Raw genomic sequence first — 16,096 nt, forward strand, 5'->3', positions numbered from 1 at the left:
CAGATGCCTCAGAAATGAGCCTCACGACTGGCCTTGCTTCTGGGCCTTACGACAAGGTCAGGCACTCTTCCTCAGAGCAGACTAAGTGAAAAGTGAAAATGATGCATTCGAGGAAGAAGGAACAAAATGTCAGACCTCTGTGGCCAGCCCGTGTCTCATCTTCCAAAGCACCAAGGCCAGGTGGTAGGCCTGTGTATCATTTGAAGTGGTACCAAAGCCACGCAGCACTGTGGGGATGGCAGTGAAATGCCATATACCTGGTCCAGGTGCTACTGAAATGTCGCCACTGCTCACTCTGCTACAATCTAGCCATGGCACACCATCCCTAGAGCAGCCCAGATGGGTGAGTGGCCAGATGACTTTGAAAATATCCTAAGAGGGCCCGGTGGCCTAGCGGCTAAAGTCCTCGCCTTGAAAGCCCCGGGATCCCATATGGGCGCCAGTTCTAATCCCGGCAGCTCCACTTCCCATCCAGCTCCCTGCTTGTGGCCTGGGAAAGCAGTCGATGACGGTCCAATGCTTTGGGACACTGCACCCGCGTGGGAGACCCGGAAGAGGTTCCAGGTTCCCGGCTTCGGATCGGCGCGCATCGGCCCGTTGCGGCTCACTTGGGGAGTGAAACATCGGACGGAAGATCTTCCTCTCTGTCTCTCCTCTGTATATATCTGGCTGTAATAAAATGAATAAATCTTTAAAAAAAAAAAAAAAAAAAAAGAAAATATCCTAAGAAGCCGTTGAACTTGACTGGACAATAAGATGCTGGACTCTATGTTTGGTATACGCTTGCAATGGGGGAATCTCAACTGAACTTGAACTGTGGTTATGCAACAAGGTGGAGGAATCCACCATGGTGGGAGGGTTTGGGGAGGGGTGGGGAGAACCCAAGTATCTATGTAACTGTGTCACATAATACAATGTAATTAATGAAGTTAAATAATAAATAATTTAAAAAAAAAAAAAAAGAACCTTGTCAGATTCCTGATATGGTTCTCTGGCGGGTACCGAACGTCTCCAAAGGTGGACAGGTCTGTTTATACTTTAAGAAGCATCCTAGAGTGACCTTTCCAATAAAGATAAATAAATCTTTTATTAAAAAGAAAAAAAAAAAGAAAAATATGCTAATTCCAGAAGATGGTAAAGTCTTGATGGATTGTTCAGAGAACTGAGTGAAACGATGCATGGAAAATGCTTAAGGAGGCATTTGGTCTAGGGGTTAAAGTGTCCACACCCCACATCAGAGTCTTGGAATTCAAGTCCCATCTCTGGCTCCACAGTCTAGAAGTTTCCTGTTAATGCACACTCTGGAAGCAACAGTGACCAGTTCCTGTCATCCACATGGGCGACCTGGGTTTAGTTCCTGGCTGCCATCATCTTCCTGGTCCAGTTCCCATCACTGAGGACATTTGGGGACTAAATCAGCAAACGGAAGATCTCTTTGTCAGCTCTCAAAATTAACTACATAAAATGCTTAAAAATTAAAATGATTAATCTAGTACTAAGCATACAGACTTTAATGAGTTATACATGATTACTTACTCATCTAGGAGCAAGAAAGCACACTACATATACACGCCTTTTACAATAACCACTTCCCTGTGTTTCTCTATGGCTTCATTTCTTAGACGAACATCTAAAGCTCCCTGCTTGTGGCCTGGGAAGGCAGTCGAGGACAGCCCAAAGCCTAAGGACCCTGCACCTGCATGGGAGACCTAGAAGAGGCTCCAGGCTTCTGGCTTTGGATCGGTCCAGCTCCTGCCATTGCGTCCACTTGGAGAATGAATCATCATATGGAAGAGCTTCCACTCTCTCTCTCCTCCTGTCTGTATATCTGACTTTCCAATAAAAAAAAAAAATAAATCTTTAAAAAAAATTAAAAAGAGTTCTCTCATCTGCTTACTGTGTCAAAAATTTTAAAGCTAATGTGTTATTTTTTATCATTCTCCGAAAGTAACCAGATTTTAAAATGCCATTTAATAACTCTCGCTTTCATATTCCATAGTATAGATCATTACTAATTAAAAATGAATGATGCTGAGGCCAGCAATGTGGTGTAGCAAGTCCCAGCAGAGGACGGCCTGAGTGCTTGGAACCTGCCCCTCGCGAGGGAGACCCAGAAGAAGCTCACGCCTGACTTCGGCCTGAGCTAACCCTGGCTATTGTGGGCATGTGGGAAGTGAACCAGCAAATGGAGCATCTTTGCCTCTCCTTCTCTCTGTAACTGTGCCTTTCAAACAAACAAAGAAATCTTCAAAAAAATATAAGTTACACTAATAATACCTTCTATCATTCATTGAGTACCTTCTATGTCTGTCAAGCATGTTGCCAGACTCTTTACACACTTTATTACGATTCCATGTGCTGAAGTTGTTGACATATAAAGGTGTTTCAACACATTCAGGGAAAAGGGAATTAAGTTTACTTTTGTATAATCCATATATAGCTTTACAATACACATTCTTCCACATGTTTTGAAGTATCCTCATATATGTGTCAACAACTTCAACACTGGCTATCTGCATTTATCTACCATTTAAAATGTAATTTCATTTTAATTTACTTTTAATTATAGCTCAGTAGAGATATAAACACACTGCAGCTTAGTTAGGTGTTGTGAAATCATGTGTAATTAAAGTGAATCAGAACACACTTAGTGTACTCAATAGGCCCAAACTCACTGTTCCGCCTCTGCCATGTCTATTTTTAATCTCTTTAATAAGTAAAAGAAATCTAGCTTTCACAATTAAAAATAAACATTAACTTAATAAAGCCTAATGTGATTTATTTAACTCTATATCAGGTAAAGAAAAGAAGAAATGGGACATGAAGCTGAAAGAGTAGGAGATGACTGGTTCATGTTGGTGAGAGCCTAACTAGAACCCAACATTGGAAGACAGATGGCTTAGATGGGAAAGGCATGACCATATGGAACACAAGTCAGTTAAAAATCAATTTAGCATGAAGCTGAGCAGGCAAGAGCCTTTAACGGAAAGAGATGTCTGGTAAGTACCAAGAGAAAGTCAGATTTAGCACAGTATTACAAAGTAAAAATGGGTGACTTTAATGATCATTGATGAATTCCAGAATGACTCCCAGGTTCTTGCATGGCTCTTTCCCATGCAAGAACTCAAAATTATCTCACACAGGAGCTGCGTTTAGGCTAGAGGTTAAGACACGAGTCTCACACTGGAGTACCTGGGTTCATTGCCTGGCTCTGGCCCTAACTCAGCTGCCTACTATCACAGGCTGCATAAGGTGGTGCTGACAGCTCTACCTGGGTTTCCTGAACCACATGGGAGACCTAGAGTGAGTCTGCACTTTCTCAGTTGAGTACTTGGTCCAGTGCAGGCTGATTTGGCATTTAGGGAATGAACTGCTGGATAGGAGTTCTGTCTTTCTCTGCCTCTTAAGCAAATGAATGCTTTAAAAATTATTTTTTAAAAGAATACACAAGCCTCTTAACTCCAAGGGCCCTCAGATGCTATGCACAATATTAAAATGCTCACTGAACTAGTGATTCTCAAATTGTCTGTAAACAGAGTTATATGGGGTAATGAAAAGATTGATATGAAGCCTTATACCAGAACAATGGAAGTGGACCATCTGGCGGTGAGAACTAACAGTTCTTAGCAGTTCTGATGATTACAATGCACAGCCCTGCAACAGCTACTCCAACTTGAAATATTTACTCAAAGCATAATTGACATCCTTCTTGTTCACACTTAAACCTTTCTGTATGATTTGTGACAAAGCCCACTTTGACAAATGTTGGTATCCTCATTGTGCACATCAAAATAGGACAACAGAACACATCTTCAAAGGGAACAATGGGCAGAACTGGAAGGGAAAACTTTGGCATATAACCATTTCAAAGTACCACTTCCCCTTCAATACAATCGCATCTCCCGACCGAGAGTTGGAAGGCTTTTATGACATTTGTAAAGAGCCACTGTATTTTTAATTTGCAAAAATAAGTTAGCCTCAAACAAATACATAATAGACTAAAATGAGAATGAAAAATTAATCCTAGAAATAATGCCACATCCATGTAAGAAGGCTTTGTGTAAAGTAAGTTATATATTGGACCATGAGAATACTTTCAGGGTGAGGAACTATAAGTATGGTAATATTTCATACTAACCAGAAATGGCTACCCCTAATACATTTTTTACAGCCCTAAATATTTGTTTATGAATGGCACAATCAGATACATTGCATCAAAAATTCTAAGGGAAAAATCCCTACAAGCTACAATAAACTTATGGCAGTGGGCATTCCTTGTTACTCTTTGAAGCCCCCACTGCTCCCTTCTGGTCCCCAAATGCCAGAGTTGGCACTGTGTGTGTGTTAGCACACACTCATGCTTACGTGCACAAGGGCTCTGATCTAAGAGACCTTAGAGCAGCCCAACCCAGCATGCTTTGATTGCACTTTGAATTCACCTTGCTAGTAAAGTCTTCCCCTGCTCTGCTAGCTCTTCAATCAGCTATAACCAGGACTGTTACAAAGTGCAAAGCAGACCAACCTACCTGTGTCAAAACATGAAGCTGTTCCATGACATGCTCCAGGACATTGGCCAACGCAAGTGGGATGTTTCTCTGACTTTCAGAGGGGAAGTCACTCGTGTCCTCTGCCTTCTTCTTCATTATTGTTGCTGAACATTCTGGTGACATTAGGGAAGGGTTCAAGAAGTATCCACAGATTTCTTCACCCTTTTCTGGGGGAGTTCTGCCATTGGTCTCTGTTGTCTTCAACACAGAAAAGTGGAGTGAGTTATATTTCTTAAACTTCAAAATGATATAATTTAACAAATATTCTTGTTCTATAAAGCTCAGTCTTATACTTAATTCCTTATTCTCAACTGTAGCAAATTATTGAGATCACAGCTATAGGAAGGAAACAAGGCTAACACTGAAAAAATAAATTTTATAATTTCTCTAAATTGAAATGCATTCTCTTGCATAGTGAGGGATCAGATGCTCTATCATTAAACAAATCGCTGGATGAAGTTTAATCCATAGTTTAAAAAAAATTCCTTGCCCATTAGGACTATTATAAACAAACACTGAGTATTGGTTAGAATGTGGAGTAACTGGAAGCTTTATACATTCTTATAGGAATATTAAATGGTACAGTTGCTATGTAAAATGGTTTAACAGTTCCTTAAAGTATTTAACACAGAATTATCATAAGATGCATCAAATCTACTCCTAAGTATGTATTCAAAAGAACTGAAAACAGAAAATTAAATACTTATGCCCCTCTATTCAGCATTATTCCCATAGCCAAAAGGTGGCAACAACTCAAGTATCTATGAACAAATAAATTAAAAAGGTATGGGATTTTGATACTAGTTATCAAATGTATAAACTTTGAAAACATCATCCTATTAAGCCTGTGATTATAAATTAAAAATATGCCACTGCAAATACTAAAAGAAAAATAACAGGGGGCACCGGATAGCAAACAGAGTTCTTTTCCACCTGTGGCGCTGACATCCCATGTGGATGCTGCCTTGTCCACTTCCACCCAGCTCCCTGCTTATGACCTGGGCAAGCAGCAGAGGATAGCTCAAGGCCCTGGGCTTCTGCAGCCACAAGGAAGAACTGAAAGAAGCTCCTGGATCCTGTCTTCAGATTGGTTCAGCTCTGGCCATAGCAGCCACTTGGGGAGCGAACCAGCAAATGGAAGACTTTTCTCTGTGTGTAACTCCTTTCTCTGTAAATCTGCTAAAAGTGTTATTTGAAAATAATAACTTTTATTTAAAAAAGAGAAATGAAAAAGGAAGAAGAAGGGAGGAAAACATTACCCTAAGTGAAGTAAGCCACACACGAAAGGACAAACACTGCATCATTCCACTTAGGAGAATACAGAAACAGAAAGTAGAGTAAAGGTTACTCCTTTCTTGTGGGAAGGCTAATGAAGAATTACCGCTTAATGGCCATAGAGTTTCTGTCTGGAATAATGAAAAATTCAGCATGTAATGGTGAATGTACTTAAGGGCAGTGAATTACACACTTAAAAAGGCTAAAATAATATTACCACAATTTCAAAAATCCCACTAAACATGTATGAAAATAAAAATTTTACACTGACAATTCTAATTAAAAAATTAGAATACTTAAGAATATCCATTGTTGGTAGGAATGTAAACTTGTACAACTTCTTTGGAAGCCAGTATGAAGAATATTCAGACACAACTGAGAACTGAGAACTGCTCTACCATATGACCCAGCCATCCTACTCCTGGGAATATATGTAAAGGAAATGAAACGAAATATGTATTCAAGAGAGTGACCTGCAACTCTACATTTATAGCAGCAATTCACAAATAACGAATCAACCCAGATGTCTGTCAAGAGAGGAATGGATAAAGGAATTGTAGTATATCTGCTCAATGGAATACTACTCATGGAAGGCTTAAAAAATTTTAAAACGATTTTAAGTTTCTAGTTATCACTTAGAACATGAAGATTCACTTTCTAGGATACTTTTTACCCCTGACATTATCAGATTTTTAAATTGCTATACACAAGTACACATAAAACACCTGCTTGAAGTAGACTGGGAAAACAAAGACAGCAAATAACTCCTTTTCCTTGAGGAAAAAAAAATCTAACATTTAAAAAAAAATTTGTTGTTATTATTTGAAAGGCAGTGTTAGAGAGAAGGAAAGAAGAAGAAGAGGAGGAGGAGGAGGAGGAAAAGAGATCTTGCATCTGCTAGTTCACACCCCAACTCACTGCAATGGCCATAGCTGGGCTGGTTTTAAGCCATAAGTCAGGAGGTTCTTCCAAGTCTCCCATGTGGGTTTGGAAGGCACTTGGGCCATCTTTCATTGCCTTCCCAGGCTCTGAGGGAGGTGGAATGGAAGTAGAGCAGCCAGGACTTGAACTGGCACCCATTTGGGATGCTGGCACCCCAGGCAGAGGATTGGGTTGCTACATCTTGGCACTGACCCCATAACTACTACTTCTAGAGAAAGAATGTATGTGTAATACAAGATTTAGCAACTTCAATAACATCTCTGTGAGGTGGATCTAAGACAATAAAGACATATCATTCATTCTGACAAACTCGCCTATGGTTGTATCACTCCAATCTTTGCTGCCATTGTCATATCTTCTCTCCTGAGGAAGCAGGAATGAAGGACAAATGACAATGTGGCTTTCAGTGGTGGTAAACATCATGAGTGTGTGCTGATGGAGAAGATCAGGTAGGAGAGCACTGGCAATACAGGATGGCGAGGGGACAACTGCTCAGTCAAGGGTGGGGTCCCTGAGCTCTAACTGACTCTGAGGTGACACCAGCCTGCAGAGTTGTGCGGTCACATTCAGGTGCATGTACACAGATGAGTAGGCAGAGGAATCAATCTAGCCCAGGGTGGTATGTCGGATGAGGACAGAGAGGACAGGAGACAAGAGCATGGCTCTAGCAATGGACCACAGAATCTAAGCCACTTGCAAGAGAGCAACACAGACCCAAGGAATGGGTAGTGAAAGGGCAGGGCTCAGAACTGGCCAGTGACCCTGCTGGGATTGATGAATTATCAAAAAGCAAAGACTAAATAAAGTGGTGGCCAAATGACAGGGGGTTTTACACTGTGTTTCCCATCAGCCATGGAGTTCTCTTGAGAATCCTGACAAAGAGCATACTGTCTCAGAAGGGATTCATGGCTCTGTTCTAGATTTGGCTATTTGCCTAACATTACAAACCAATGTTGACAGAGGAGGATGGACCACTCGAGGAAACAGAAAAAGGTACCATAGGGTACCCTAGATGGCAATGCCACTGAATTCACTTCCAGTTTCTAAAGTTCATAATGCCATTGATGCCTAAAGAGAAAACCACACTTTTCTTCCTATCTTACATACTTTCACAACCCATTAAATATCCTGCAAGAATTTTTCCAACATTCCTACTCTCATTAATTTAAATGGTTCAGATAGAAGCACACAGAATACCCAATGAAATTTTGTCTCCAAAACTAAATAGATCAGCTAAGAAAGGTTTGCTTGTTCCTTGGGAAACTCATCTACACACCTTTTCCTCAAGGAAGAACCTTCAGCATTTTCTTCTTCAAAAATTGAAATTTTATTTGTAATGGAAGATTGGAAAAGCACTCCTATGGAACTATCAACTTGAGTATCTACGTGACCAACTCAGTCCCAATGGAAAGATTGCTCAGGTCACAAGTCTACTGCTGTCGTTGTCTTTCATTTTTATTCTTACCTCTAGAGAAACATTAATTTTGAAGTTATGAATAGGAAGACACAATTAGGACAAATAAATCCAACATAAAAATTTCCTTCTATGTTTCACTTACTATATGATAAACACAGAGGAGTGGCATTTGGCGAAGTGGTTAAGTTGCCAATTGCGATACTCACATCTCCTATCTGAGCGCCTGGGTTTAACTCCATGCTCTCAGTCCTAACTCAAACTTTCCTCTAATGCAGAATGTAGCAGGCAGCAGTGATGGCTTAAGAAATTGGGTTCCTGTCACCCACAGAGAGATATAGGTTGCATTCCAGCCCCTGGTTCTATCCTAATCCAGTTCTGGCCATAGAAGGAATTTTGGGGAGTCATTCAGTGGATGGGAACCCTGACTGAATGCCTCTCTCCCATCCTTCAAAGTCAATCAATCAATCAAGGGACATTAAGGGACAGATATCTGGCCTGGTAGTTAAGATGCTGGTTAAGACAGATTGCCCATATTGAGCGCCTGTTTTTTTCCAAATGTTTATTTATTCATTTTAATCTACTTGTTTGGCAGAGGCTATGTGTGCAACAGAGAAAGAGATCTTCCATCCACTGATTCATTTCCCAAATGCCTGCAACAGCCAAGGCTGAGCCAGGCTGAAACCAGGAGCCTGGAGCCTGATGTCTCCCATGTGGGCAGCAGGGGTCCAAACACTTGTTCTGGCACCTGTTGCTTTCCAGGATGCACCCTTAGGAACTGGATCAGAGTAGAATAATCTCACCTTGACCCAGCACTCTAATATGGGAGACAGGAGATCAAAGTTTGGGCCCAATCTGCTGTGCCACAACACCTCCTCAAGTGCCTGGGTTTGACTTCTAACTCAGGCTCTTATTTCTAGCTTCCTGTTAATGCTGGAGGTATTGGGGATGGCTCAGGTGAATGGGTTATTGACATCCATATGGAGATGTAGATGGAAACTGGGCAGAGAATGAGTGGAAGGGAATTCATCATTTTTTCTGTTTCTCTCTCAAATAAATAAAAAAGGATTTCCATTTTCAGACTGAACTATACTTTTAAGAAATACGTGGACAATGATCTAACACCTATATGAAAATTCAAGTCCCATCATCTTAGTGCTTGAATAGACTTCCTAATAAATAATATAAATTTAAGAAGCTAGTCTAACATCAAGCAGTTTAATAATGCATCTATAAACTTAATTTAGGATGCTTTACCTGTTGGTAATGAATATTAAATTAGAATTTAAACACTATTGCACAAAAGTCTCCAGGAAGGAGCTGGCATGGTGTAGGTTAAGCAGCCCGCTGTGACATGAGTACCCCATACAAGCACTGGCTCCAGTAATAGGTCCGTCACTTCCGACCTAGCTCCCAGCTAAAGTGCCTGGGAATGCAGTGGAAGACAGCTCAAGTGCTTGGGACCCTCCCACCACATGGAAGACCCAGATGGAATTCCAGGTTCCTGGCTGCAGCCTGTCTCAGCACTGGCCATGTCAGCCATCCGGAGAACAAATCAACGCATGGAAGAGTGCGCGCACTCTCTCTTTTTTACTTTGCCCCTCAAATAAATAAATCTTTTATAAAAAAAGTGTCTCCAGAAAAAATAGCATTGTTAAGTTGCTTATATGTTCCTTATGAGATTAATAGTAACAAATACTTCGTTACAAGCAAATGAAAATCCATGTTATGTAACAAGAGGCTACTTGATAGAGAACATTTTTCCTCCACACATTTTTGCATGAGAAATAATGTGGGGTTTTTCCGCCTCTCATATTTTGCTGGCAGACTACATTCAGAAGCCAAAGACAACAAAATTAATGATTTTATTTATAAAAATAGGCTTTTTTTTAACAATCACTATGGGGGTGGGGTAGCACAGGAAAAATAACATTCAAAATTCAAATACTACCACACACAACTCAAAAATAATTTTCACAGATGCCATGAGTCAAAAGAGAAAATGAACTAGATTCTATAATTCTGTAAAAAGTGTAGTTAAGAATCACGATAATTTATTTTCACTCTTGTGTGGGTGACAGACACACACATGGACAAGTAAGCAGGAAGTTCTCAAACAGGAAGTCGTGATAACACTAAAGTATGTCCACAAGTCAGACATTAATATAATGAGTTTTATCAAATTTATATTTCAGCCAAAGAACTTACCAAATAACGAGCAGTCTTGGAATGACAGTTCCTGATAAAAGGAACACAACTAATGCACATAATGTATTTATCAAAATCACAACCATGGTTACTGTGCAGTAAACGGCAAAATGCGAGGCAGTAAACCCCCTTTAAGGGTCACTTTATGTCTGCACTAGAGGCTTCACATCTAAACCTGTCTCTTCCCGTCTTAGGAACATTTCTGTCATTTATTCAGTAGCCTTCGGTATGGGAGACAGTCTAGACGTTTCCCACATCCAATGCATGAAGCAGAGCCTACTCAGTCTTTGTCTCAGAACTCTCACAGCCAGCTGCTCTTCCTCCCCCATGTGTTGCTGCTCCAGATCAGGCATCATCACCAGGCATCTGGGTCAGGACGGGAATGGCTTCCGAATGTATGATGCTTCCAGTCCCACCTGCCTCCTACCTTTCATTTTCACATCCCAAATTTGACGTTGTTACCCTCCTGGCTTAAAATCCCTCCGTTGATTATCCTCTAAAGTTCTCAAGGTAAATCAATACAAACATCTAAGTGATATTCAAGGCCCCATCTAGCTCCTCCTGTTTCTTTTGGTATCCTTCAATCCTACCCTAATGCCATCTGTCATCAGCTGAATTCACTTCCAACTCAAGCCTTCTTGCTTTTGTCTTTACCTAACTCTGTATATCCCCATTCCTCTTAAAATCAGGCACATTCTTAATGGATCAGCTCAAGCATCACTCAGCATCTCTTACTGATTTTTCTGTTCCCTAACCTAATTCTCTACAGCACATGCAAGCACACATCCAGTCACATTATACATTTTCTTTAATTACCACATAATTATTCCTCTGACAATTCAGGCTAATAGTACTATTATTAAATTTAGTTTTTTTTTCTTGTAACTTCCCATTGCTTGGCACATAACAGTTACACAACAAGTGTGCTGAATAAAAGAAAAACAACTATTCTAGCTCAATCTTTTGCTTACTCTTCACTCAGTCTACTCTTTAACCCATTTCATACTGGCTTGAATCTACATTACTCCATCAAGGAGCATCTTTAAAAGGTTAACAATAATCCCTGTAGTTTATCATGCATTTTAAAAAATATTTCTTCTTATTTGAATGGCAGAATTACAGAGAGAGGTCTTCCATCTGAAGTGGCCACAACAGCAGCGTTGAGCACATCTGAAGCCAGAAGCCTCCTCTAGGTCTCTCACATGGGCACAGGGGCCCAAAGACTTGAACCATCCTCCACAGCCTTCCCAGTCTGCAAGCAAGGAGTTGAACTGGAAGCAGAGCAGCTGGGGTACTATAACTGACGCCCATATTGAATGCTGGTTACTGTGCAACACTGCAGGTTACTGTGGTTAATGCAGCACTGCAGGTTGGCACCCATATTGCAGGCTGACACAATAGGATTAAACCGTTGACTCGCTGTGTTGATTCCCAATCCCACTCCCAATCAATTTGGACATTGAGCAGTAATGAACTCCATCTTCCTCTTAAAATACTCCTCCTCCCTCAGGTGCCACACCACCACTCTGGTTTCCTCGCTTCTGGCTAGCCTTTCTCTGCTCCTTTGCAGAAGCAAAATTTTTTCAGATGAATTTACTGAATCTTTTCTCATTGCAATCTTCATGCAGGCCACCTTATCTTTCAGTTACTACATATATGCCACATATACATACATTTTTATTCCTACTCCAAACACCTGCTTTAAGCTTCATGTGGAGCACTCTGTTGTATACCAACCATAGCCTTGTGGATGTTTCAAAGATAATCAAACTCTACATATCCAAATTTGAACTTACAATTTCAAATTTGGTTCACTTACAAAATTCCCCATCTCTATGGATGGCATGGCATTATGCAAGCTAGAAATCCTGACTCCCCTTCACACTCTCAACTTATTACAAAGTCTGTCAGTTGCATCACTTAATGTAGATCTTGAATGAATTCTATCTCTTTATCTCCACTAACCTAATCCTAATCCTAGCCACCTTCTGTTTTGTCTGGACAACATGTTCACAGTCAGTTTTCCTGTGTCTTTTCAGGTGCCAGCAAGATTACTTGCAACATGCAAAAGGGCAAAGTCATGAAAAGACTGCATGCCCAATACCTACAATCCTCTCCAAGCTTGGCCATCCATGGACCCAGACTTTCTTTTCAGTACTTGAGTACCTCAAGCTCCCTCCCTAACCACAACTTTCCATAAACTATGCCCTCTGCATGAGACATTCCAGTAGTTCCACTCTCTCACTTCAACCTTTTGTCTTTTTTCTAACATTCACTTACTTATTTTCACTTTCTTGAAAGTTACAGTGACAGAGAAAGAACCATCTGGCTGGTTCACCCCACCAAAGCCTGCAACAAGAGGTGGGCCAGGACAAATTCAGGCACCAGACACTCTATCTGGTCTCCTATATGGGTGGTAGGGACACAAGTACTCAGGCCATCATGCGCTTCCTTCCTAAGCATATTAGCAGGAGCTGGATCAGAAATAAAGCAGTCAGGATTGCAACTGGCATTGTGACTGGGGGTCCAATCAGCATCACAACGCTAGCCCCTTTAACTGTTTCTGACACTTTAGCACTTCAAGTTTGCAAGCATGTAATTCACCTAGAGATCTTACTGAAAACAGGGTTTGGCTTGATATCTGTTTAAATGTGCCCTGAGAATCTGCATTTCTAAGCTCCAAGGAGATGTTCAAACAGACTGTTCAAGGATCATGTTTTTAGTAACAGGGTTTTAATCTTAGCTCAGAGTGGGCTTATGGCACCATGGGTTCTGTTCCCACTAGGGACTCTGCATTGCGTATCAGAGTACCTGGGATTGACAGCCATCTTCAGTTCCAATCCAGCTTTCTAATTCTTGGGACACAGTTGATGATGGCCAACATGCTTGAGTTCCTGCCAGTCTTGTGGGAAATCTGGATAGGGATTCTGGATGGTATTCCTGGCTTCTGTTTTGCCCTAGCCTTGGCATTTGGGTAATGAGTCAGTGGCTAGAATAAATTAATCTCTCTTCTCTCTCCCTTTCTTCCTCCCTCCCTCCCTCTTCATCTCTTTTCTTCATCTCTATGCCACTCTATCTTTGAAATAATTATCTTAGAAAAAATTTCTGACTTCAATTGCCTTTCTCAAAGGAACTTCCACCTCACACATTCTACTGACTTAGATGCTCCTATTTTGTATTTCAGTGTACCTCCTAACTCTCCATGATGGCTTCTGTTTACCATTATTACTCCTTCAACACACACACACACACTCCCCTAGTGCCCAGGTCTTACCCAACCTCTGCAGCATTTGTCTTGGGAAAATGAATGAACACTGTTCACTGACTCAGCCCCTGACTTAGGTTACTACATTTTTCTTCATGCTGCCAACACAAGATTCTAACTCAACCACAGAAGTCTAACTCAACTTTGGGTAGCATTCCAGAAGATTTTCTATTCTTGCTGTGATTCACTTATGTGGAACCTGTGGAGCTATGGTTAGAAGGGTAATTGATTCCATGTGTCCCGGATTTTCCATTCTGAACTGGTTGGCCCTAGTCTTTACACACAGACTACTGGTATTCCAGAATGTTCTGTGCCAGCTATTTAAGAAGCAGGGGGAAAATAAGCAAATCCTAATTCATGTAGTTAGATCCAAATTTTCCACCCTGGTAGGAGGAATAGGTTGGGGAGGAGCTGAGGCAGGAGGAATAGACACAAATTTTTAGTACATCCTTTATTATTTTAAATTAAAAAAAATCATTGTTTAACTTTTCCTTTACTTATGTAAGAAAAATTACATAAGAGTTAATGGCTACGTAGAACAAGTAGAACATTTACATGAAATAAATTGTATGGGGAATATAACGGAAGAACTCACTTGCAAAAGCAAATGACTGGGAGAAGCTACGTCACTGTTGCCAAAAGAACTGCCTGGAAGGAGTGCTCAAGCAAAAATGAATAATTAACAAAACATACTCACAAACTATATTCATCTTTGGGATATGAACTGTGGGACTGTCATCTCCTTTGACTAATAAATACACAAAAATAGTTATACCAATTAGTAAAAATAAACACATTTTCGTGCTTAAACATTAATAATATCATATCTTAGAGGAGACTGCTACTTACAAAATCAACAGTTTTAAATAGCATAAGATGAATGATATTTTATTTTTAAATAAAAATTTTCAATCCTTATTATTTGGCAAACTTATCAGTACATTCAGTTTTTAAAATAGTAACCTGGGGTCAGCATTTCAGCATAGTGAGTTAAGTCACCATCTGCAAAAATGACATCCCATGTGTCCCAGCTCATGCCCCAGCTGCTCAACTTCCAATCAAGCACTCTATTAACACACCTGGGAAGGCAAAAAATGCTCCAATTCCTGCACTCAAACTGGAAACCTAGAGAAAGCTCCTGACTCCTAGCTTCTGGCTTTAGCCTGACTCAGCCCTGGCTATTGCAGCTATTCTGGGAACAAACCAGCAAACGAAAGCTCTTTTCTCTCTCTTTCACTCTCTGTTTGTAACTCTGCCTTTCAAATTAAAAAAAAAAAAAAAAAAAAGGAAAAAAGAAAAGAAAAGGTAGCAGAAGCTCAACAATTGGAGCCAACTTTTTCCTTCTCAACATGTACCTTGGCAGGTAGCTGAGCCAGGAGCCCAACCCAGACACTCCAATGTGGGATGTGGGTGACTTAACATGCAACATCAAGTATCTACCTCAGAATCTGAAGCTTTTAAAGAAATAAATGAGCTACAGCATTCCACTGGACAGTCCACCTATAAGGACAAGGTACAATCTTGTAGTACCTGAGTACAATCGGCCTAAGGGATGTGGACCAAGGTAGACAAGCTGGGGAATACATAGCAACTGAATCCCTGATAACACAGACAAACATGACTGGACCAATAATAAGACATGCCAAGAGAGGGAGAGAAAGGGCAGGGGGATGGCCTGGATTCTGTGATTAGCTGCATAGTTGTAAAACACCACAAGTCGCCAGGAAAACAAACAAAAACAGAACAAACACTACGGACGTGGGCATGTTTTTGAGCCTTGTCCACAGGATTTCCAAAGTGACAAATTTAAAATGTTTATCATGACAAGACACAATACTTAGTCAAAACAAAAAGAAATAGGATTCACTTTATAAAAATAACACTAGTTAACCCTGATGAAAAGTGATGTTCCCATGTGCCACAGAGGAAATAAAATCTACCCCGATACAAAACTAGCAGCACTAAAACCATCAATGAGAACTCCTGCCAAAGAATATCCTTTCTTACATAGGAAACAAAAACAAAAACATCCTAGAGGATGAAAATTAGTGATGGGCAGCAGTGGGGACCAGGGTAAGTAGTGAAACATAAGCCCCGTCAAGGCAGGCACAGCCGTTACACCATCAGGAAACAGGCTGGAAGACAGAGATCAAACAACTATTCACATCAGGACACCGTATCCACACGATCGGGCCGGAACAACCCCTGATGAGCATGCCATCTGGCACACCTTCTAAGAGACCAGTGTGTCTTACATAAATTCTTCTCCATGAGGGATCTAATACTACGTAACAGATTTGTGCTCCTTTAAGTCTGATACTGCCAAGAATTTATGTACATGCCAAGTGGGAATGGGGTGATGTGTAAAATTCCAAAGAAACCACTACAGCCAATTCATTACAAGCATTGATTGTAGGATCTGTTTCCCAATTTGCTCCCAAAAAG

General features: G+C 40.7%; 1 protein-coding gene across 5 annotated transcripts in view; it reads right to left on the reverse strand.

Annotated features, from left to right (window-relative positions):
* Positions 1-16,096, reverse strand: part of POC1B (POC1 centriolar protein B) — a 164,625-nt gene that overhangs the window by 72,220 nt on the left and 76,309 nt on the right. For all 5 annotated transcript variants that reach the window (XM_058673564.1, XM_058673563.1, XM_058673561.1 and 2 more), the window contains one exon: positions 4,527-4,745. In XM_058673564.1, the coding sequence (XP_058529547.1) occupies positions 4,527-4,745 (219 nt within the window). The remainder of the gene's footprint in view (positions 1-4,526; positions 4,746-16,096) is intronic.

Source organism: Ochotona princeps, chromosome 15 (assembly GCF_030435755.1).
Source record: "Ochotona princeps isolate mOchPri1 chromosome 15, mOchPri1.hap1, whole genome shotgun sequence".
NCBI lineage: Eukaryota > Metazoa > Chordata > Mammalia > Lagomorpha > Ochotonidae > Ochotona > Ochotona princeps.